The sequence below is a fragment of the Rana temporaria genome, chromosome 6, assembly GCF_905171775.1.
Source record: "Rana temporaria chromosome 6, aRanTem1.1, whole genome shotgun sequence".
NCBI classification, from domain to species: domain Eukaryota; kingdom Metazoa; phylum Chordata; class Amphibia; order Anura; family Ranidae; genus Rana; species Rana temporaria.
In genome coordinates this window covers 19,301,871-19,324,402 of record NC_053494.1, presented here as the reverse complement: position 1 = coordinate 19,324,402, position 22,532 = coordinate 19,301,871, and the positions used below count along the sequence as shown (strand labels likewise).

General features: G+C 47.4%; 1 protein-coding gene across 2 annotated transcripts in view; it reads left to right on the top strand.

Annotated features, from left to right (window-relative positions):
* The first annotated feature begins 3,022 nt into the window (after nucleotides 1-3,022).
* LOC120943213 (syntaxin-binding protein 4-like) overlaps nucleotides 3,023-22,532 on the top strand; it is a 70,276-nt gene continuing 50,766 nt past the window's right edge. Inside the window, exon 1 of one of the 2 annotated variants that reach the window (XM_040356390.1) lies at nucleotides 3,023-3,237. In XM_040356390.1, the coding sequence (XP_040212324.1) occupies nucleotides 3,173-3,237 (65 nt within the window). In that variant the 5' untranslated portion in view covers nucleotides 3,023-3,172. Of the gene's footprint in view, nucleotides 3,238-19,476; nucleotides 19,559-22,532 lie in introns of those variants that run through there. The other variant, XM_040356391.1, reaches the window with a different exon arrangement.

The window sequence follows — 22,532 nt, the reverse complement described above, 5'->3', positions numbered from 1 at the left end:
AATAAAAACATGGTAACATTTAATTCTTTGTGTGTTATTAGTTTAAGCAGACTGTGATTGTCTATTGTTGTGACTTAGATGAAGATCAGATCACATTTTATGACCAATTTGTGCAGAAATCATTGCATTGCAATTGCATGAATCTATGTTATTGTTGCCGGCCGCTGCCGCCAACTATTCAGGTGGCCGGACGGCGACTGACAGGCGTCTCAGTCAACCAGGTTTGCCGGTTCTGGTTACCGGTAACCTGATTGGCTGAAGCGTCATCGAGGGCGGGAGAAGACATCGAGGGACGTGGAAGGAGGGTGGCTGACCCGCAGAAAGGTAAGTGCCGGGCGGGGACAAGGGACATTATACTGGGCACAGTGGCATCAATGGGCATTATACTGGGCACAGTGGCATCAATGAGCATTATACTGGGCACAGTGGTGACAAAGGGCATAGTGGTGACAAAGGGCACAGTGACGACAAAGGGCACAGTGGCTGCATTTGATGGCATGGCACAGTGGCTGCGTTTGATGGCATGGCACAGTGGTGACAATTGATGGCACAGTGGCTGCGTTTGATGGCATGGCACAGTGGTGACAATTGATGGCACAGTGGCTGCGTTTGATGGCATGGCACAGTGGTGACAATTGATGGCACAGTGGCTGTGTTTGATGGCATGGCACAGTGGTGACAATTGATGGCACAGCGGCTGCGTTTGATGGCATGGGACAGTGGCTGCGTTTGATGGCATGGCACAGTGGTGACAATTGATGGCACAGTGGCTGCGTTTGATGGCATGGGACAGTGGCTGCGTTTGATGGCATGGCACAGTGGTGACAATTGATGGCACAGTGGCTGCGTTTGATGGTATGGCACGGTGGTGACAATTGATGGCACAGTGGCTGCGTTTTATGGTATGGCACAGTGGTGACAATTGATGGCACAGTGGCTGCGTTTGATGGCATGGCACAGTGGTGACAATTGATGGCAGAGTGGCTGCGTTTGATGGCATGGCACAGTGGCTGCGTTTGATGGCATGGCACAGTGGTGACAATTGATGGCACAGTGGCTGAGTTTGATGGGCCCAGTGGCTGCATTTGATGGGCACAGTGAAGCTGCAATTGTTTTTTGTTTTTTTCGTTTGCGCCCTCCCAAAAATTTTGAGCACCAGCCACCACTGGATTGCATAAAAAAAAAGAATGAATGCTATATTATTGTATTTAGAATTACGATTGCCCTGGGGTGGTAATCAAACACCCCTTAGTATAAAGGTGCCACATCCTAAATTATATAGGTATGTAGAAGAAGATGTTAAGTCTAAAACGAAGAGAGATTGGACTTTGTAGGCACCGAGATTTAAGAATATAAATATTTTAATTTAGACAATACAAAACATAGGTATACAAGACAATTGCTCAAAATAATAAGAAAAAAGAACAAAATGAACAATAAAGTACACAAAAGAGCTCAAATCCTATCACTTTCTAAAGACACCGCTATTAGCCACAGGGCTGGATGTATAAAATACACTATAGGCGCTGGGTGGCGTTGTAACTTCAAAAAGATGGTACAGGATGAGTTCTGGTTAAAAATGGGGTTCAGCTCGACATGTTTCGCGACGTCGTCGCTTCTTCGGGAGCTTCTGGATGTTAAAAAGACAATGCAGTGTTGTCATTACATATACAAAAATACAAAAATGCAATACAATACTATTACATATGAGGCGTTTATAAAATACATAAAGGCCTCTGAGCAATTAGAAGTGCATGTATCCATGACTATAATACTCACCGATAGACGGTGCTTGTGTAGATTTGAAGAGTGCTCAACAGCGTCCAAGATGCAAATTATAATCAGACCATTTACCTTATAAGGTGGAGTCTGGTACTATAGGTCATACCCACATTCACCATACATCATTGGGCAAGTTAGAACTAGTCGGGGTATCTATAAGTAAATAGTAAACATAGATAATGAGTCCATAACTAATTGGGACCATATGATATAAGAAAGAAAAGGATACTGTAAATAAATATGCATAACATGGACCGCTATATATGGATAGCTGTAGAGTGATTAAAAGGTACGTTTTAACCAACTGAATTATTTAGTCAGCATCCGATCTAGAGATCGTTTAGTTTCCCAGTAAATTTGGTATGACTGACATATATATTATATGTATTTAATAGTAAACCATATCAGGTAGTGTGTAAATTAGTAAATGAAAAGAAAAAAGAAAAAAGAAAAAAATCATCAGCGTTGTGCTGGTATTACATACCTTGTAAAAAGTATGAAGACCTAAACGTGAATGGAACAGTTCAGGGAACCGAAAAGCGCACAATGGTAGAGGCAATGTAAGGACAACAGAACACTTGTCTTGTATACCTATGTTTTGTATTGTCTAAATTAAAATATTTATATTCTTAAATCTCGGTGCCTACAAAGTCCAATCTCTCTTGAATGCTATATTAGTCATTCTGCCACTAGACGTCCTCAGTCTGCATCATTCAACTTACTTCCTCTGAGCCAAGATCATCCCGGACCAGCCCCCAACTTGTGACTCAACAGTGAAAGGAGAAGCAGCACAGTGATGAGCTTATCTCTCTGTCAATTTGCTCTCTCCTCCTATCATCATGCTTCTTGTCAGCACATGAACTGATTTGCTCCTTGTGCTGCTTCTTTCTCTCACACTCCAGCCCTGCTGTACAGGAGACTGATACCAAGTCAGATTCAGGTACTTACACTGCTTGTATTTAGAAAATACATTTAATGATGAATTAATGGTTACCGAGCTACATTATTTGTGCCTTCCATGCCTGCGTAGAGCCCAGCTTTAGTTCAATCGCTCTGCACAAGGAATGCACATTAACCCTCCCCTTGCTGGCGTGAGCCGATCAGAGGTGATTGCCCCAGGTCTGTGGATTGGCAGGCAGAAGGGGACAGGACGCCAGCTGGTCTATCAAGAGACGGGCAAGTTCGGAGCAGAGGATGGAGGGATGGGGTGGGGGGGTGTTGAAGTCATATGTGGATCTGAGATTAGGCCCGGCTCTGTGTGCCTGAAATCCTGTGTGATTAGCACAGGCAGAGCTGAGATGATACGGAATTAAGAAGGGACACGGTGCACAGACATGGACTCGCTGTTACAGCTCGCGCTCTGAAACACTCCTCCAGGGTCGTAGATGAGATGTCCTATCTCAAACCTTCTGGGAAGGAGTTGGAGAGATTTGACGGCCTGTCGCTGATCTACTGGTGAGTACAACGGCTGTGTTTTACCGCATTGAAGTATGAGGGGGCCACTAAGAGCCACCGGGGTCCAGTGTAGGATTGAGGCATCTTATACGCCATGCAGAAATACAAGTCTGTTGTGACTAGGGACCTCCTTGACTAGGGACCTCCTTGACTAGAGACTTCCTTAACTAGAGACCTCCTTGATTAGAGACTTACTTAACTAGGGACCTCCTTGGCTAGGGACCTCCTTGGCTAGAGACCTCCTTGGCTAGAGACCTCCTTGGCTAGAGACCTCCTTGGCTAGAGACCTCCTTGGCTATAGACCTCCTTGGCTAGAGACCTCCTTGGCTAGAGACCTCCTTAGCTAGGAAACTAATAGACTTGAGAACTACTTGATTAAGGACCTCCTTGACTAGGGACCTCATTGGCTAGTTCTTCATTGACCACAGACCTCCTTGACTACAGACCTCCTTGACTACAGACCTCCTTGACTACAGACCTCCTTGACTAGAGACCCCCTTGACCAGGGACCTCTTTGACCAGGGATCTCTTTGACCAGAGACCTCCTTGACTTGGGATCTCCTTGACTAGGGACCTCCCTTGACTAGGACCTTTTTGACTAGAGACCTCCTTGACTAGGGGCCTTCTTGGCTAGGGACATCCTTGACTAGAGACCTCCTTGGCTAGAGACCTCCTTGGCTAGAGACCTCCTTAACTGGAGACCTCCTTGGCTAGAGACCTCCTTGTGTAGGTAAATCCTAGGTAGGGAATTCCTTTTACTATAGACCTCCTTAACTAGGGACCTCTTTGACCAGGGACCTCCTTGACTAGGGCCTTCTTGGCTAGGGACGTCCTTGACTAGAGACCTCCTTGGCTAGAGACCTCCTTGACTAGGGACCTTTCTGACTAGAGGCCTCCTTCACTAGGGATCTTCTTGGCTAGGGATGTCCTTGACTAGAGACCTCCTTGGCTAGAGACCTCCTTGGCTAGAGACCTCCTTGGCTAGAGACCACCTTAACTGGAGACCCCCTTGACTAGAGTCCTTCTTGGATAGAGACCTCCTTGGATAGAGACCTCCTTGTGTAGGTAAATCCTAGGTAGGGAATTCCTTTTACTCTAGACCTCCTTAACTATGGACCTCTTTGACCAGGGACCTCCTTGACTAGGGCCTTCTTGGCTAGGGACGTCCTTGACTAGAGACCTCCTTGGCTAGAGACTTCCTTGACTAGGGACCTTTTTGACTAGAGGCCTCCTTCACTAGGGATCTTCTTGGCTAGGGATGTCCTTGACTAGGGATGTCCTTGGCTAGAGACCTCCTTGACTAGGGAATTCCTTAACTGGAGACCCCCTTGGCTAGAGGCCTTCTTGACTAGCGACCTTCTTTGCTAGAGACCTCCTTGGCTAGAGACCTCCTTGTGTAGGTAAATTCTAGGCTAGGCATTTTCTTTAATAGAGACCTCCTTGACTAGGGCCCTCCTTGACTAGGGAATTCCTTGACTGGAGACCTCCTTGGCTAGAGACCCCCTTATTAATTGTCCTCTTGTCACAGGGTGGTCACTGGAACACAAAGTAAAAGGAAATCTAATTAGATCCATAGATAGTAACAGGAAGATCTAGCCAATCCCTGCTCTATCCAAAAAATAAAATAATAATTTGGCTGGAGTTGTGCTTTAAAGCTAAAGTTTAATCTACTTAAATTTTACTCTTCTTGATTCCCCCCCCCCCCCCCCCCAATCAACTGCCATCAACGTTCCATGAAACCTATCCATTTTTATACACCCTATTTTAGACTTAATGATGTCATTACTACATCTCTGTGCTTCTGTATGCAATGCAGGCAGATCATGACTGATGATATTTTTATTAAAAACCTAGCGATTTTTATATTTTTTTTTTGTTAGACCTAAAGATTTCATTACTAGATCTCTATGCTTCTCTATGCCGGCAGATCGTGGCTGATTACATTTTTGATGACAATCTATCAATTTCATATACTTTATCTCTGTCATTTTCTATGCGATACATGCAGATCCTTGCTGGTGGGGGGAGCCAGCAGGGTGCTATACATAGCTTCCTGACAACATTGCAGCGCAGTATTCCTCCTAAGAGCGCACAGTCCTGATGCAAGCAGTGGACCGGCTTTTGGGAATCAGTGTCGGCTGGTGCTAAACCTTTTTTAGGGGGCGGCAAACAAACCCCCCAGGTCTGTACTCGGCCGCTCCACGGCCCCCCGCACTCAGCCCCTCTGCATGCCCCCCGCATTCTCCCCCCTCCACGGTTCCCCCGCACTCTGCCCCTCCACAATCCCTCCGCACTCTGCCCCTCCAGAGTCCCATCTGCACTCAGCCCCTCCATGGCCCCCCCGCACTCTGCCCCTCCACAGTCCCATCTGCACTCAGCCCCTCCATGGCCCCCCCGCACTCTGCCCCTCCACTGCCACCCCGTACTCAGCCCCTCCATGATCCCCCCGCATTTGGCCCCTCCACGGTCCCCCCGCATTTGGCCCATCTATGGTCCCCCCGCACTCTGCCCCTCCACTGCCACCCCGTACTCAGCCCCTCCATGATCCCCCCGCATTTGGCCCCTCCACGGTCCCCCCGCATTTGGCCCATCCACGGCCCCCCCGCACTCTGCCCCTCCACGGCCCCCCCCCCCCCGCACTCTGCCCCTCCACAGCTCCCCCGCACTCTGTCCCTTCACGGCCCCCCCCGCACTCTGCCCCTCCACGGTCCTTCCCCACTCTGCCCCTCCACAATCCCTCCGCACTCTGCCCCTCCACAGTCCCATCTGCACTCAGCCCCTTCATGGCCCCCTCGCACTCTGCCCCTCCACTGCCACTCCGTACTCAGCCCTTCCATGATCCCCCTGCATTTGGCCCCTCCATGGTCCCCCCGCATTTGGCCCATCCACGGTCCTCCTGCAATCTGCCCCTCCACTGCCACCCCATACTCAGCCCCTCCATGATCCCCCCGCATTTGGCCCCTTCACTGCATCCCCGTACTCAGCCCCTCCATGATCCCCCTGCATTTGGCCCCTCCACGGTCCCCCCGCATTTGGCCCATCCATGGTCCCCCCTGCACTCTGCCCCTCCACTGCCACCCCGTACTCAGCCCCTCCATGATCCCCCCGAATTTGGCCCCTCCACGGTCCCCCCGCATTTGGCCCATCCACGGTCCCCCCGCATTTGGCCCATCCACGGTCCCCCCGCATTTGGCCCATCCACGGTCCCCCCGCATTTGGCCCATCCACGGTCCCCCGCACTCTGCCCCTCCACGGCCTCCCCCGCACTCTGCCCCTCCACAGCCTCCCCCGCACTCTGCCCCTCCACAGTCCCCCCCGCACTCGGGCCCTCCACTGCCATCCCGCACTCGGCCCCTCTACGGCCTCCCCCGCACTCTGCCCCTCCACGGCCTCCCCCGCACTCTGCCCCTCCACGGCCTCCCCCACACTCTGCCCCTCCACGGCCTCCCCCGCACTCTGCCCCTCTACAGTCCCATCTGCACTCTGCCCCTCCACAGTCCCCCCCGCACTCGGGCCCTCCACTGCCATCCCGCACTCGGCCCCTCTACGGTCCCCCGCACTCGGCCCCTCCACGATCCCCTCGCATTTGGCCCCTCCATGGTCCCCCCCACATTTGGTTCATCCACGGTCCCCCCGCACTCTGCCCCCCCACGGCCCCCCTGTACGTGGCCGCTCCACAGTCCCCCCGCATTTTTCCCCTCCATGGTCCCCCTCGCACTCTGCCACCCCACACTCAGCCCCTCCACGGTCCCACCGCACTTGCACCCCCCCCACTTTTCCCCTCCACTGCCAACCTGATCCTCATATCCTGATTGGCTAGGAGGAGAAGCCAGAAGACAATAGTGAATATTGATTTGCTAGTGTCACAAGTGGGTGGGTTCAGGGCTCCCTGAGTCCAACCTTTTTCAAGCCAATTAGAGCCTCGGGCTCTAATCATGTGGCTTGAAGAGAAAAAAAAACTCATAGTCCGGCGCCCGGCATGCAAACGAATGGACCAGCCGCTCCTGTTGGTAATGGTTATGTAAATATCATAATGCTAAGCCTTTATGACTGACAGAACTTTAATCCAAGGAATGATAGAGGCAGTCATCCTGTTTAGGAACGCCCACTCTTCCAGACTGACATCCACCCATCAAGGCATTTTCATATTGCATAACCCAAGAGACAACCCACAGCTTACATCAGGGCTGAGATTTCATGGGAGGAGTGCCTTGCCAGTCCCCCCCCCCCCCATCAGCCACGAACTCCCTGCCTTACATAGAGAAGCACAGAGACCAGAGATGAAATAAGGTCTGCAATGAAAATGGAACGGTTTTCTTTAAAAAATGTCATTAGCATGGAGGGGGGGGGAAGAACCAGGGAAGGCAAAATATAAGCTGATTATGCTTCAGCTTTAAGTAATCGCGTCAAGAAAAAAAAAGCAGAAAAGATTATCGCTTTCATTTCACAGACCGAGATAGGAACAGCTAGCCGGGCGCTGCCTCAGCACCGCGCACAAATCCGCCTGGTGCCAGTTAAAAGGTGTCATGAATGAGAGCGTTAGTTAATGCGCGACTGATTGGATTTTGGTATTGCGCCTCATCAGCGGGATTGGTGGAGGGAGAGGTGTGCTGGACGTCTGCTGACTCTAACCTTTCACTGTAAACATGCAGATCAGCCAGGCCGCCGCCGCCGCCACTCCCTCCGCAAGCCTTCCTTCCCCTCTGCGCGCTCTGCCGTCCGCCCAGAACCGTCCATGTAATCAGCAATCCGATTATGGGCTAAAGCTTTTATCACTTGAACTTGAGATCAAGTCCAGCACTAGGTGAAGATGGTTTACTGGGGTTCAGCATGAAGGGACACGGCCGGGGCAGAGCTGGGGCTCACAGGAGCCCGACAAAGCAGCAACGCGTGCATATAAAACCTAGATCCCCCTGCTGAAGATTTTGTAGCACATCCAGGGCTGGTGCCACCACAAACTAGGCGGCTGCCTAGGGGGCGCCCAGCCACTCGTGTCCCTACTCTCTTCTCTCTGCAGCAAGCAACTAAGTCTCAGCATCAGCAGGCAGCCGCCTGCTCCGTTCGCATATAGGGGTGGATTCAGAAAGATCAGCGGGGGGATCATGGAGGGGCTGAGTACGGGGTGGCAGTGGAGGGGCAGAGTGCAGGGGGACTGTGGAGGGGCCAAATGCAGGGGATCATGGAGGGGCTGAGTACAGGGTGGCAGAACTTGCGCCCTTAGTTACGGCGGCGTGACGTATATGTGTGGCGTAAGCCCGCCTAATTCAAACGGGGATGTTGGGGGCGTGTTTTATTTAAATTTCACTTGACCCCGCGCATTTGAAGTTTTTTTGTGAACGGCGCATGCGTCCGTTCGTGAAAAAATCCCAGTGCGCATGCTCGAAATTACGCCGCAAAGCCTCATTGGTATCGACGTGAACGTAACTTACGCGAATCCCTATTCGCGAACGACTTACGCAAACGACGTAAAATTTTCAAAACTCGGCGCGGGAACGACGTCCATACTTAACATTAGCTACGCCTCATATAGCAGGGGTAACTATACGCAGAAAAAAGCCTAACGTAAACGACGTAAAAAAATGCGCCGGCGGGACGTACGTTTCTGAATCGGCGTAAATACCTAATTAGCATATTCCTTGCGCAACTATACGGAAGCGCCACCTAGCGGCCAGCGTGATTATGCAGCCTAAGATACGACGCTGTAAGACACTTACACCAGTCGGATCTTAGGGATATCTATGCGCCTGATTCTCTGAATCAGGCGCATAGATACGACGGCCCGCACTCAGAGATACGCCGTCGTATCTCGTATCTGAATCCGGGCCATAGTTTCAGGATTGCAGTGGTGGTGGAGGACTGTGTCTGTGTCCCGACTCCCGAATGAATGAAAGCAAGGAAATATTCATTGATGGGCACTGGCAGGTTCTCTATTTTTCTCGTCGAGATTCCCGGCAGTTTTCACGACGAGAAACCATACACATGATCGGTTTTCTCGGCAAAAAGCTCTCCCAGCTGTTTTCTTGCTGAGAAAACCGGTTTACGGTTAGTTTTACTTTAACCCCTTTAGGACCAACCACCACACTTATACTGCGGCAGGGCGGACCCGCTGCACCAAATCACATACACGTACGTGATTCTGTATATCTGGGTAGGGGGTAGGGTGACCACATTTCCAAACTGCCATTCAGGGACACCCCACCCCCCCCTCACCTTCCCCAAAAAAAAGATATGGGGGGGGGGGAATGTAGTCTCGGGGTTGATGGGGAATTTGGCAGTCGTTTATCAGCTGAATGTGCCACTTGCCACCAGATGCAGTGCCGCTTGCCACCCATAGCCTGCCACCCAAATGCAGTGCTGCTGTCACTCCCCCTGCATGAGCCGCGTGCATTACAGGAAAGAGGTGGCGCCACTATCTGGAGAGTGAAGATCACACCAGTCCCCTGCCACTTGCCGCTGGGTGCCGGAGAAGGAGGAGGTGCCGAGGTGGGTGGGGACAGAAGTGCTGCACTAGGCAAAGCCTCGCTCCCAGCCTCACTGTCTGAGAGTAAATTGTCACTGGTTGCAAGATGCCAGGCAGCGCCGGCCCTAGCAACCCGTTCCAGAAATGTAGTTACTAGTTAGTAGGGGGTGGCTATGTCCTCTATTTCATTCCGGGACATTGTACTGTCCCAGAATGAAGGTGCCCGGGACCCGGGACAGACATGTCAATTGCGGGACAGTCCGGGACACGTGGTCACCCTAGTAGGGGGGAGCGCATGAGTGCCCGCTGCTACAGCTACGGCATAGCACCTAAAATGCACAGGTGTGAACGGGGCCTTATTGTGAGTGTAAAAATGAGTACAGGTTCTCTTTCTCAGAGGGAGACGATGGCTCTTTATAAGATGACTATTATTAGACTGTATGTAGCCTCAGTATTTTTAGCATCCTTTAACAGTATCACAGGGTCCTCCAATCTTCTGTCTGATTAGCCCCCAGCCCATGGATACAATATAATGATAATGTACGGCTATATCTAGGCCAGTTCCCCCCTGTAGCACAGACCAATGACAACTAATATCAATGTCATGCTGGCAGTAGAATGACTTCTCTAAAACTGCACTGGCAGCAAACTCAGCAAAACTGCCACGTGGGTATAAAACTGAACATAAAGCAGACCTAGCATCAAAGAAATGTTCCGCTCATCCACTGACCTCTTAGAAGAACCTTCTTCCATGATGAATAATGACTCCCGCTGCCTCCTACATGTGCAGGGGTTTGAATTTTTTTGACAAAATATATATATATACCGTATTTATCTGGGTATAGCGCGCACCGGCGTATAGCGCGCACCCAGTTCTAGGAGGGAAATTTCCTGAAAAAAAAAATTACTTACAGTTTAAATGTCCCTCTTCGGTGTCATGCCCGGCGTCCATCGGCGGCCTTGTCCGGTCCGGTGTCCGTCTTCGGCCCTCGTGGTGTCCTCCCCGCTTCTCCCGCGCTGTCTCCGAGCGCGGGAGAAGCGACATATACCGAGCGCAGTACACTCGGGTACGCTCGGCCACGCTCGGCTCCTCTCGCAGGGCGTGACCGCGAGCGTGGCCGAGCATAGCCAAGTGTACCCGAGTGTACTACGCTCGGTATATGTCGGCGGCGGCACTCAGAGACAGGGGATCGGCGTATAACGCACACCTACGATTTTCCCCTGTTGTTAAGGGGAAAAAGGTGCGCGTTATACGCCGATAAATACGGTGTATATATATATATATATATATATATATATATATATATATGTCATGGATATGCAATAAAGTCTGGCAGCTTACCTGTTTCCATCTGCTCATTAGAGGCCTGACTCTGTTCTGGTTGCCTTTTTTTTACTTCTCCTTCCTGTATGGCCCCACCCAGGCCATCCCAGGAAGTCTATATTAACTGTTGCACTGCAGGTCTGCTTTTCTGTTCAACAGTGTTGTTTGCTTAAGTTCCTGTCTGCAGTGTGCTACGATTGCCTTCCTGTGTATACCATTTTTGTCTCGTCCCTGACTTCTCCTGTCTGCCTGTTGCTCCGACCTCGACTTACCCATCACTACCGTTTGTCCTGCTTGCCGCTTCCCTTCTCTCTCTGTGGAGTGTGACCTAGGGGATCCCAGGGGTCGCGACCTGGATCCAGCTGCGGCGAAGGCCATCCTCACCACTAGAGGCTCTGGTGAACACAAAGCTGGGTCTTAGACTCCGCGCCCTGGGTGATCTTGGGTTCACGCTTCCTCTCTGTTAGCAGCAGTCGGCTATAGGGTTCACTACCCTGTGGTGCATCCCTGACCCCAACGGGGTGCACTTGTCACCTGGCCACAGGTGACCTGACAATATATATATATATATCCCCGTATATTTAGAGAGAGAGATAGAGAAAGAAGTCCAAAGAGATTGCTGCACATACAATTGTATTCCAAAATCTAATTTCTTGAGACCCTAAAATGCCAGGACAGAACAAATACCCACAAATTGCCCCTTTTTGTAAAGTAGACAGTCCAAGGTATTTAGTAAGAGGCATTGTGAGGTTTTTGAATTTGTTTTCTTTTTTTCTTCACGATTCTTTTATTTTTATTTTACATACTGTCACTAATGCAGTGCAGCATCATCATATGACTGGTGACAGTATGGGGAAAAAAAAAATTGTAAATCTTTTTTTTACTATTTGTTTTACATACTTTCATACCAAAGTGACACTGTATTTCTCTGGGGAAGAGGGGGACGATCAGGGAACATAAACACAGTGATGATTGGTATTGCTCACTCATTATGTTCATTCAGGAAAGTAAGTGCTTGCAGCTGCCAGCGGGAAGGAGAGGAGGGAAGCCAGCAGCGCTGCGAGGGGGGGGGGGGGAGCATTCAGCCCAAATAGCAAGCAGTTGAGTCGGTTCGGTTCGGTACGCTATTTTGGGTGATTCCATTATGAAAGTGTGCCATAAAACCGACCCGTACCGGACCATTCTGGGTCCTGCTTCAGATGTGGGGCCATAGAAAATGGAACGGTTCGGTTAGGGCGGAGCTACAATACATTCCACTGATTGGTGGACGCGCTAGGCATTTTTTCCAAACCCTGTATGGTCCCTGACGGTCCGATTTGCAGTGGAAACGCTCACCAGAATAGACCGGTCCATTCTAACCTTTCCAAATTTACTGACCCGAACTGTTCCGTTCAGTGGAAACAAGGCATAAGTGTCCTTATTTAACCACTTGCCGTCCGCCAATGACAAATTGACGTCGGCAAAGTGGTTGTAGAATCCTGACTGGACGGGGCGCGCATCGCGGCGATCGTTGTTGCAGGGTGTCAGTCTGACACCCCGCAACACCGATCAAGGTAAAGAGTCTCTCACGGAGACTCTTTACCACGTGATCAGCCGTGTCCAATCACGGCTGATCACGATGTAAACAGGAAAAGCCGGTAATCGGCTTTTCCTCACTCGTGTCTGTCAGACGCGAGTAGAGGAGAGCCGATCGCCTGCTCCTGTGACAGGGGGGGGTTTGTGCTGATCGATTATCAGCACAGCCTCCAAGAGGATGCCCACTGGACCACCAGGGATGCCCACTAGACACCAGGGATTAAAAAAATAAAGGTATGCCACCCTAGACCACCAGGGATGAGGACACAAAAAATGGATGCCAATCAGTGCCGCAATGGATGCCAATCAGTGCCCAAAATGGGCATCACTGATTGGCAGGCATTGTTTGGCACTGATTGGCATCCATTAGTACAAGACATACAATAGTGCCCATCTATGCCCATCCGTGCCACCTATCAGTGCCCATCCATGCCGCCTATCAGTGCCCATCCGTGCCGCCTATCCGTGCCCATCCTTGCCGCCTATCAGTGCCCATCCATGCCGCCTATCCGTGCCCATCCGTGCCACCTATCCGTGCCCAGCCGTGCCGCCTATCTGTGCCCATCTGTGCCACCTATCCGTGCCACCTATCCGTGCCGCCTATCAGTGCCCATCCGTGCCGCCCATCAGTGCCGCATATTAGTGCCCATCAATGCCACTACATCAGTGCCACCTCATCGGTGCCCATCAGTGCCGCCTTATCAGTGCCCGTCAGTGCAGTACCATCAGTGCCCATCAGTGAAGGAGAAAACGTACTTATTTACAATGTTTTATAACAGAAACAAAAAAAAACTTTTTTTTTCAAAATTTTCCGTAATTTTTTATTTATTTTTGCAGAAAATAAATATCCCAGAGGTGATCAAATACCACCAAAAGAAAGCTCTATTTGTGGGTACAAAATGATAAAAATGTAGTTTGGGTACAGTGTAGCATGACCGCGCAATTGTCATTCAAAGTGCAACAGCGCTGAAAGCTGAAAATTGGTCTGGGCGGGAAGGTGTATAAGTGCCCGGTATGGAAGTGGTTAAAGTCAGCAGCTACAGTGTTTGGAAAGGAAAATGTTGCAATGATAAATCTGCTGAAGGGTCCTCTTTACCCAGGAGGAGGTGCTGTATCCTGATGCCGGCGCCGATCGGTTGTAATGTAACCTGCTTCTGACCCACTAGAAGGGCTCGCCGGTCATTGTGCGCAAAGATAATCACTTTTCAAGAAAAAGATTAGTGCGGCCAGCTTTTATTTGTGCCGGGAAGCGACGGCTTACAGCGGATATGTGCGCTCGGTGGGTTTACATGGGGGGTAGACGGGAGATTTAATCCAGCGGCAGTAACACAGAAACAAAGGACGATCGGCCACAATGAGCGGACGCCGGAGGGAATTCAACATCTCCGCAGCAAGAGGGACCCAAACCAGACCTGTGCCGTGATTACTGCTCCATTGTACAGTCTTGGTGAAATCTAAATGTAGATTTACCGGTGCAGGTTCTGTACATATTTCAGTATTCATGTATTTCATACATTTTAAAGAGGTTGTTAACCCCAATAACCCCCCCCCCAAAAAAAAAAAAAACAATCTGTAAGACAAAGGTATAATGAGCTAGTATGCATAGCATATGCATTTCGGGTTTTGCGGGCTCCGGAGCTGTGAGTGGCTGGAGCCACGATGACATCCCTCCCACGCGCATGCCACTGGTCGCGGCGCAGGACTCTGAGGAAACAGCACGGAAGGCCGTTTCTTCAGAGCGCATGCGCCGATGACGTCATTGACGACATATACAGTAAATATCTCCTAAAGGGTGCACGTTTAGGAGATATTTACATTACCTATAGGTAAGCCTAAGGCCCCTTTCACATTGGGGCGGGGGCGTCCTTGGCGGAAATGCGCCGCTATTTTTATCAGCGCGCATAGATATCCCTTAGATCCGACAGGTGTAATTGTTTTACACTGTCGGATCTTAGGATGCAATACCGCGGCCGCCGCTGGGTGGAGTTTGCGTCGTATTCCAGCGTCGGGTATGCAAATTAGCAGTTACGGCGATCCACGACGGATTTTCGCGTTCGGTACGTCGTCACTAGTATAGTTTCCCGTCGCAAATTTAGGCGTCGTTTGACCTGCCCTAACTTTAGACAGCACACGTATGTGCTGTTTAAAGTATGGCCGTTGTTCCCGCGTCGAAAATTAAATTTTTTTTTGTCTTGCGTAAAACGTCCGGGAATACGAAAGTACGCTACGCACGTCGCACGTCGTCGCCGTTCAAAAAAATGACGTCACTTTGCGCAAAGCACGGCGGGAATTTCAAAACGGAGCATGCGCAGTAGGTCCGGCGCGGGAGCGCGCCTAATTTAAATGGCACACGCCCCTTTGAAATACGCGGGCTTGCGCCGGAGGCTGCCAGCGTAAGTTTTCACGCAAGTGCTTGGTGAATCAGGCACTTGCGATGAAAACTTGCGGCGGTGTAACATATCTACGATACGTTACGCCGCCGCAATTCTACGTGAATCTGGTCCTAAGTCTATAGCAGGTCATAGGCAGCAGAGGGACCATTAGATGTCCTGGGATGGCCATGTGTGGCTACGGCGAGGACATTAGACTGTAAGCTCCTTAACACACACAGCCGGGTCAACTGAAGTGCAGCTGTAGTTTGTCTATAGAAGATATAACAGGCATAGTAAACATCTTGTGCTTTCCTTTCCAAAGCCTCCTAATGCTTTGTAAAAAAAAACAAGATGTACAGTATAGGTGAACATGTGACACGGTCTCACTCCTGCCACAGTACTGAAATCAGCGCCTAAACAGCCACGTGCCGTCAGGTGAGAAAGTGTGAGTAGTGAGCGCACAGGGGAGATAGAGGATCTTCATTCTGCTTCAAGGCTTACATTATAGTATAATAAAGTAGATAATAAAGCCTAAATACATTTTCTGAGGGTGCACTTATAACCAGTTTGCATAGAAATTTGCCCAGTGAAAGTACATGTATATCCATTCTGTAAGAACAGGGGCAAACAATTGAAGGTTAGGCTATTTTCTATGCTGGTTAAATTCAAATTTAAACTGGAACATACTACATTTGGCCAGTAGATGGCAATAAGTAACTCTGAAATGTCCTATGATACTCAGCACCATCTAGTGGCCAAATGCGGTATTTTCCATAAGCAATTGCTTATTTTTTCTAGGAGTGTCTTTTATTAGCCTTTCGTACCATAGGTGTGATTGATGTCTAACTGAGTGATAATTACTTATACATTATTGTAACTGCTTTTTAGAAGATAACTCTATTACAGTAAGAATTATGGAACATTCATGAGTGTTGTCGATGTACAGCTATAGGTCAATATTCCAGTTGCATATTAAACTGCACTCCAGACCATTTACGACTTGGACAGGGTGCATTATTTTATAACCAGTTTTCATAGAAATGTGCCCAGTAAAAGTGTATGTATATCCATTCTGTGAGAACGGGGGAATTTTTTTTATGGAGGGCTCCGGCACCCGCAACCTCAGGCCAAACGCGGTACTACACACCGCTTCGGCCTGAATCCTGCTCGTATTGCGAGACAATTTTAAAATACAGTGCTCGTATTACAAAACGCTCGTTAACCGCGTTATTCGCAATCCGAGGTTCCACCGTATTATCGAAAAAAAAAAATCCTCCAGGCAAAATTCTACTGTCTACCACAAGGGGGCGCCATTAGTCTGTGAACACCTGCCTTGACCCAGGTCAACTTCCAATCCACATCTGTTCCTTTGATGTTATTGTAAGCCAGGAAATCAGTCATTTTAATATTCACCAGAAGGTCTGAGCTGATGCACCTCAACCCCCCCCCCCATACATCACATCAGGAGGCCTATGAGAGAACATCCTTCAGGAGATGAAGTCCCATTAATGACTACTTGTTACAAACACCCTGCGGGGTAGTCTTGCTCTGCTGGCGTTCCAGGCTACCAGCCATATGCAGATCTCTCCCATATAACCTCATCTCAACAGTCCAGAAACATCTGATAATAATATGTTGGGCCAGATCCACGTAGAAAGGCGTAAATATAAGTGGGCGTAGCGTATCGTAGTAACGCTACGCCGCCGCAGCTTTGAGAGGCAAGTGCTGTATTCACAAAGCACTTGCGTCTAAGGTTACGGTGGCGTAGCGTAAATGTGCCGGCGTAAGCGCGCCTAAATCAAATGAGGAACAGGGGGGCGTGTTTTATGTAAACTAAGCATGACCCCACATGCTCAGTATCATGTCGAATTTTCAAATTTAATTACGCCCGCTCAATGCGTAGATGACGTGAACCTAATTTACGCAAAGCCCTATTCGTGAACGTTTTACGCAAACAACGTAAAACATAAAAAATTTGACGCTGGCCCTACGTCCATACTTAACATTGCATACGCCTCATAGAGCAGGGGTAACTATACGCCGGAAAAAGCCTTACGCAAACGACGTAAAGAAATGCGCCGGGCGCACGTACGTTTGAGAATCGGCGTATCTAGCTAATTTGCGTACTCTACGTGGAAATCAACGGAAGCGCCAGCTAGCGGCCAGCGTAAATATGCACCTAAGATCCGACGGTGTACTAAGACGTACGTCAGTCGGATCTAGCCCACATTCTGGCGTATCTTGTTTTGTGAATACAAGACAAAGATACGCCGGCGCATCGTAGAACTTACGCGGCGTATCAATAGATACGTCGCCGTAAGTTCTCCGTGGATCTGGGCCGTTGACTTCCAAAATCTACTATAAAACTCTACCTGGCTGCTAACATTTTTTTATACTTGCAACTTTAGTTCTTTTTTTTAAAGAACAATTAAAGCTAAATATATCCCAGATGCATCATTATAAAACAACCACAGCCTGAGTAGAAAAGCCTGCCTCCAGTGGCATATTAAGGGTATGACATGTATGGTATGTGCTCAGGGCACCACTAGAAGGCAGGAGGGGCTATTAACCCACGTGGAGTAATCCAGCAGCTGCCATGCCCGAGTCCCAGCAATTAGCGGATTGTGTTACTTTGCAATTCTCACTATTGACCTCTGCACTCTACTAAAAACCCTGGACCTTTGTGTTACTCCCTACTGTCCCCAAACTCTGCTCTACATACTACTGGTCCGTGAACTCTGTGTTAAAGGGGTTTAAAACAAAAAAAAAAACATGTCATACTTACCTCCACTGTGCACTGGTACCCCAGTGGCTCCTCCCCGCATTGAGTGTCCACGTTGGAGAAACGATCTCCTTGGTGGGCACCCGTGTGGGCGCGCTCCTGAGTCCTGCATCTGTGTCCATTCACACAGAATGCAGGACTCTGCCCTGCCCCCCGGCGCCACGTCATTGGATTTGATTGACAGCAGCGGGAGCCAATGGCTGTGCTGCTATCAATCTATCCAATCGGGACACGAGACACAGGTGTGCTCCTTCCCAGCCAGAGAAAGATCGGGGTCAGGTAAGTAAAACGTTGGCTTTGGGGGGGGGGGGTGCAGCACCACAGAATGTTTTTCACCTTAACCACTTAAGCCCCGGACCATTTTGTTGCTAAATGCCCAGGCCAGGTTTTGCGATTCGGCACTGCGTCGCTTTAACAGACAATTGCGCGGTCGTGCGACGTGGCTCCCAAACAAAATTGGCATCCTTTTTCCCTCACAAATAGAGCTTTCTTTTGGTGGTATTTGATCACCTCTGCGGTTTTTATTTTTTGCGCTATAAACAAAAATAGAGCGACAATTTAGAAAAAAATGCAATATTTTTTACTTTTTGCTATAATAAATATCCCCCAAAAACATATATAACATTTTTTCCCCTCAGTTTAGGCCGATACGTATTCTTCTACCTATTTTTGGCAAAAAAAATTGCAATAAGCGTTTATCGATTGGTTTGCGCAAAATTTATAGCGTTTAAAAAATAGGGGATAGTTTTATTGCATTTTTATAAAAAAAAAATATTTTACTACTAAGCGATTTTTTTCATGACTGCGACATTATGGCGGACACTTCGGACAATTTTGACACATTTTTGGGACCAATGTCATTTTCACAGCAAAAAAATGCATTTAAATTGCATTGTTTATTGTGAAAATGACAGTTGCAGTTTGGGAGTTAACCACAGGGGGCGCTGAAGGGGTTAGGGTTCACCTAGTGTGTGTTTACAACTGTAGGGGGGTGTGGCTGTAGGTCTGACATCATCGATCGAGTCTCCCTATAAAAGGGATCACTCGATCGATGCAGCCGCCACAGTGAAGCACGTGTTTACATACGGCTCTCCCCGTTCTTCAGCTCCGCGGAGCGATCGCGACGGAGCGGCTAGAAACGAATAGCTGCCCCCTCATCCCGGATCGCTCCGCGCGGGTATCCGACCACCGCACGCAGGGGGGGGGGGGGGGGTCCCGATCGGACCCCCGACCCGCGGAAAGGCGGGGACGTACCTGTACGCCCATCTGCCTGTACGTGCCATTCTGTGGACGTACATATACATGCGGCGGTCGGCAAGTGGTTAATGCATAGAATGCACACCTGGCACACCCCGTGCGCACGCCTATGGTTGCTGCCATGTGATTGGCTGACTAGCAAATTGTGTTACCAAGCAATTGAACAGGTGTACCTAATAAAGTGACCGGTGAGTGTACAGTATATGCGTTCTATAGGATTTTTTTTTTCTTGGAATATACATCCACATCTGACTGTTACAATGTAAGACAAGGATGGCACTACCCCCTCCAGGATCTGGCATTTGCCCCAGGTCTCCGGTGACCCATTTACAACTAGTGAGTGACAGTTCCCTATCTCCATGACAAGGCAGATCATTTTCTGAAGTGTCACATGATGCCATTGCCCCCTCCCCCCCTCCCTCCTCTGGAGCCCGTTCCCTCGATACCTTCCCCACCCTTGGCACCCGTGCCCATGTCCCTCACTCCATCTCTGCCTCTAGAAGGATGCCGTCTGTGTCCGTCTTCTGTAAAGGGGCAATGATGATCACCAGGTAAGGGGGCCGGAGGGAGGGGAGGGGGGGGGTAATTGTGCGGTCTATGGCGGCGTTGGACTCCTAGGTATATCACTGGGAGTAGGGCAGATGTTTGGGATTTTCTGTATCCAGGCAGAGGTTACATCTCCACATTCATATCTGCTAATCCATCCCGTGTCATACACAGATTATTACCATCCTCATTGTATCCGCATATTATATACTATTCCCCATACCGCAATACCGCCAGCGAGCGAGCGAGCGACCTTCACAGGGCTTATATGACAACGGCTCAGCCCCTCCTAATCATTCCTATAGATTGTATACAGGGCAGCGACCCCCAGGAATTCTACCCTGTACCCCCAATACTGTCCTCTATCTGGGAAATGCTTATATTCCTTCTATTTCATTCTATTATATTGTTTTTCTATTCTTTTCTATTCCTTTCTATTTTATTCAAGTTCAAATTTATTCCATATCAATTCAAATTTATTCTGTTGTAAATTTGAATTATGGAAGAAGGTTATATTCTATTATTTTATTTTCTCTTCTATTTTATTATTTTCTACTCTATTCTATTTTTTTAGTTTCTATTCTATTCTAATTCATTATTTTATTTTCTATTCTAATTCTAATTTATTCTATTAAAATTTTGGGAAACGGTTATATTCTTTCAATTGTATTTTAGTGTTTTTCTATTATTTTCTATTCTTTTCTATTCGATTTAAATTCAAATTTATTTAATTTTAAATCAAATCTATTCAAAGAAGGTTATTTCTATTTATTATTTCTATTTCATTCTATTATATTGTTTTTCTATTCTTTTCTATTTTATTCAAGTTCAAATTTATTCCATATAAATTCAAATGTATTCTGTTGGAAATTTGAATTTTGGAAGAAGGTTATATTCTATTATTTTATTTTCTCTTCTATTTTATTATTTTCTATTATATTCAATTTATTTAGTTTCTATTCTAATTTTTTTTTTATTTGATTTATTTTCTATTTTAATTCTAATTTATTCTATTCACATTTTGGGAAATGGTTATATTCTTCCTATTGTATTTTAGTGTTTTTCTATTCTATTTAAATTCAAATTTATTTCATTTGAAATCAAATCTATTCAAAGAAGGTTATATTCTTTATATTTCATTCTATTATATTGTTTTTCTATTCTTTTCTATTTTATTCAAGTTCAAATTTATTCCATATCAATTCAAATTTATTCTGTTGGAAATTTGAATTTTGGAAGAAGGTTATATTCTATTTTATTTTCTCTTCTATTTTATTATTTTCTATTCTGTTCTTTTATTTTCTATTCTATTCTAATTTATTATTTTATTTTCTATTCTAATTTATTATATTCAAATCTTTCTATTATATTCTGGTGTTTTTATATTCTTTTCTATTCTATTCAAATTCAAATTTATTCCATTTGAAATCAAATTTATTCAAAGAAGGTTATATTCTTTCTATTATATTCTAATGTTTTTCTATTCTTTTCTATTATTTTGTTGGAAATTCGAATTTTGGAAGGTGGTTATATCCTATCATTTAATTTTTTATTCTATTTTATTATTTTCTTTTCTTTTCTATTCTATTCTAATTTATTATTTTCTTTTCTATTCGAATTCTAATTTATTCTATTAAAATTTTGGGAAATGGTTATATTCTTTCTATTTTATTCTAGTCTATTGTTTTTTTCTATTCTATTCTTTTCTCTTCTATACTATTCAAATTTCCAAATAACGAAAAACCTGTCCGAATTTAGTTTCGGAACAAAACTAATTGCACATGTCTACTCCAAATAGGAAGTCATGGCTAAAGAGATGCAGACCCTGCCACTTTCCTCATTAGAGCCCTGCAGGTGCAGCAGCTAACTGATAATTATAAAACCAGATTCACTTTCCACATGGACACAGATAAACAAACAGCTATTTCTTCAGAATAATAAAAAGTAGGAATCTGCAACAAACTTTGTTAAAATCCTTTCAATATACATAGATCACCCAGAGGGGATTTTCTTTTTTTTTTTCATCAAAAGTGGACTGTTTATATATGTAGGTTCACATCCAGCAAATGCCTTTTTGTGCGTGTTTTCACACTACATGCATAAGGCACAGGGGAAAAAAAGGTCCTATAATCAACACATCACTACAAAACCCTGTGTAGAAGGTCCTATAAGCCGCAGATCACTACAAGACTCGCTTTCCCCAACAGGTTTCGCCCCCTGCTCCCATGACTTAGTTACATAGTTAGTCAGGTTGAAAAAAGACACAAGTCCATCCAGTTCAACCATAAAAAAAGTGTGTGTGTGTATATATATATATATATACCGTATTTGCCGGCGTATAAGACAACCTTTTGGATGCAAAAAAATGCATCCAAAGTCGGGGGTCGTCTTATACGCCGGATCTATCTCCGTCAGGCTGCAGACATCCATGTTTTAGGCTGCGGGCATCCATGATCTAAAAGCCGCGCCTCCTCCTCAGACTGTTCTGTGATAGGCGGAACACTAATTTTCCCAGCAGGGCCTCTGTTTAGTGTTCCGCCTATCACGGATGCCTTCTCATCCTCGGACGAGAGGACGTCCGTGATAGGCGGAACACTGAACAGAGGTCCCGCTGGGGAAATTAGTGTTCCGCCTATCAGCCGGAACAGTCTGAGGAGGAGGCACGGCTTTTGAATCATGGATGTCCACAGCCTGAAACATGGATGTCCGCAGCAAAGAAATAAGGTAGGGAGATCGTCTTGGCCGGCACAGTGGAGGCATGTGATGGACAGTGGAGGCATGTAATGAACAGTGGAGGCATGTGATGGACAGTGGAGGCATGTAATGAACAGTGGAGGCATGTGATGGACAGTGGAGGCATGTAATGAACAGTGGAGGCATGTGATGGACAGTGGAGGCATGTGATGGACAGTGGAGGCATGGAATGGCACAGTGGGGGCATGGAATGGCACAGTGGGGCATGTAATGGCACGGCACAGT